Genomic DNA, 1,899 nt, shown 5'->3' with positions numbered 1-1,899 from the left:
AGCACCTGGGGCCTCCTGGGCCTAGGGTGACGCGCTGGCGGCCCGCTCCGTCCCTCCACGGGGACAGCGTCACAGACAGGGTCGCGCAGGTCAAGGAGAGTCTGGGGCAGGAGGGAGAGGGTGTGGCTGCAGAGGTGCCTGGGGGGTGGGGGGTCTCCCAGTGACAGACACGCCCCATGTCCTGCCTGTCCACGTCCGTGCCCGTGGCGTCTGCACCCCGGCCATGCCAGAGGTTACCGTGGGGCCGTGGGGTGGAGCGTGTGGGGGCTCCCCGGCGTTTGGCCTTACTGCGTGTGAATCTACGCCGGTCTCAAGATTTAAAGTTCAATTTAAACACATGAAGCCGCGCGTCCCCCCGCCCACCGTCTGCGCCCACTGCCCAGGTCAAGTGCGTCCAGGATGCCATTCGGGCCAAGAAGAAGACCTTCAACTTCCTGGGGGAGATCATCGGCCTCATCCCCACCGTCGGCATCTTCATCACCATGAACCCCGGGTACGCGGGGCGCACGGAGCTGCCCGAGAACTTGAAGGCCTTGTTCAGGTGTGTGGGGGAGGGGGAGGCGGGCAGGGGAGGAGCAGAGGCGGGCGGAGCCGGGAGAGGGAAGACCTGGTGCAGAAGCGGGTCCGGGGCAGAAGGGACCCAGCCGGCCAGGACCCCCTAAAGAGCAGATGCCCACCTCCTGTGCTGTCTTCCCAGAGCGGGGTCCCTCCTGGAGACCGTGGCAGGCGGGGTGCAGGGTGACCCCCAGAGAAGGGTGGAGGGCGCAGGCGCAGGGCCTGAGGGTGGGGGAGAGACAGGGAGGTGGGGAGAGCGGAGGGGAGGGGGCTGGGAGCCCAGTCCAGCCCTGGCATCTAGACCAGCAGCGCTGCGTGTCCCCCGCTCCCCTCAGGGCGGGTGAGTGCACCCCTGGTGGGCGGGGCCTGGCTGACCGCTGACCCCTCACAGGCCCTGCGCGATGGTGGTGCCCGACTTCGAGCTGATCTGCGAGATCATGCTGGTGGCCGAGGGCTTCCTGGACGCCCGCCTGCTGGCCCGGAAGTTCATCACGCTCTACACGCTGTGCAAGGAGCTGCTCTCCAAGCAGGTGCGCGGGCAGCCCGGGCCGAGTTCAGGGGCCTGGCGCGCTCCACGCTGGCCTGGCAGAGCCCCGCCCGCCCTCCTGGACCCCAGACCCCCTCGGGCCAGGGCATCACCGGCCCCGGGGCGCTCACACGGCACCCTCCCCGCAGGATCACTACGACTGGGGCCTGCGGGCCATCAAGTCCGTGCTGGTGGTGGCCGGCTCCCTCAAGCGGGGTGACCCCAGCCGCGCGGAGGACCAGGTGCTCATGCGGGCGCTGAGGGACTTCAACATCCCCAAGATCGTGACGGACGACCTGCCCGTGTTCATGGGGCTCATCGGGGACCTCTTCCCGGCCCTGGAGGTGCCTCGGAAGCGGGACCTGAACTTCGAGAAGGTGGGTCCTGCCCGCCCAGGGCGTTTCCTGCCCGGGGGCCTGGTCATCCAGCCCGCGATGGTCACACACACGGCCGCCGCTCAGCCCCGGCCAGTCCTCGCTCAGCGCTGGGGTCTCCGAGGAGCTGAGGGCATCGGGCAAACCGTGCAGGTCTCACGGCCTTGGGGAGGGACATGGAGACATCACCCCAGCATCCCATCCCGTGCCCAGCACCCGCCCCGTGCCCAGCACCCACACCCAGTGCCCCCCCCAGATCATCAAGCAGAGCATTGTGGAGCTGAAGCTGCAGGCGGAGGACAGCTTTGTGCTGAAGGTGGTGCAGCTGGAGGAGCTGCTGCAAGTGCGCCACTCGGTGTTCGTCATCGGGAACGCGGGCAGTGGCAAGTCCCAGGCAGGTGCCGCCGCCCACAGCCTGCCTGCCGGGACCCTCCCCTCCCCCTG

The 1,899-nt window shown here is 69.0% G+C and overlaps 1 protein-coding gene across 1 annotated transcript in view; it reads left to right on the top strand.

Moving 5' to 3' along the window:
- The window catches only part of DNAH17 (dynein, axonemal, heavy chain 17), a 107,024-nt gene that overhangs the window by 28,289 nt on the left and 76,836 nt on the right, over positions 1-1,899 (top strand). Inside the window, 4 exon segments of the mRNA XM_015562672.1 lie at positions 384-541; positions 947-1,085; positions 1,231-1,458; positions 1,712-1,853. Coding sequence (XP_015418158.1) covers positions 384-541; positions 947-1,085; positions 1,231-1,458; positions 1,712-1,853 — 667 coding nt within the window.

The sequence above is a fragment of the Myotis davidii genome, unplaced genomic scaffold (genome assembly GCF_000327345.1).
Source record: "Myotis davidii unplaced genomic scaffold, ASM32734v1 scaffold991, whole genome shotgun sequence".
In the NCBI taxonomy this organism is placed as follows: Eukaryota; Metazoa; Chordata; class Mammalia; order Chiroptera; family Vespertilionidae; genus Myotis; species Myotis davidii.
The sequence above is the reverse complement of the archived record's forward strand: the minus strand, read 5'-3'. Positions and strand labels throughout refer to the sequence as shown.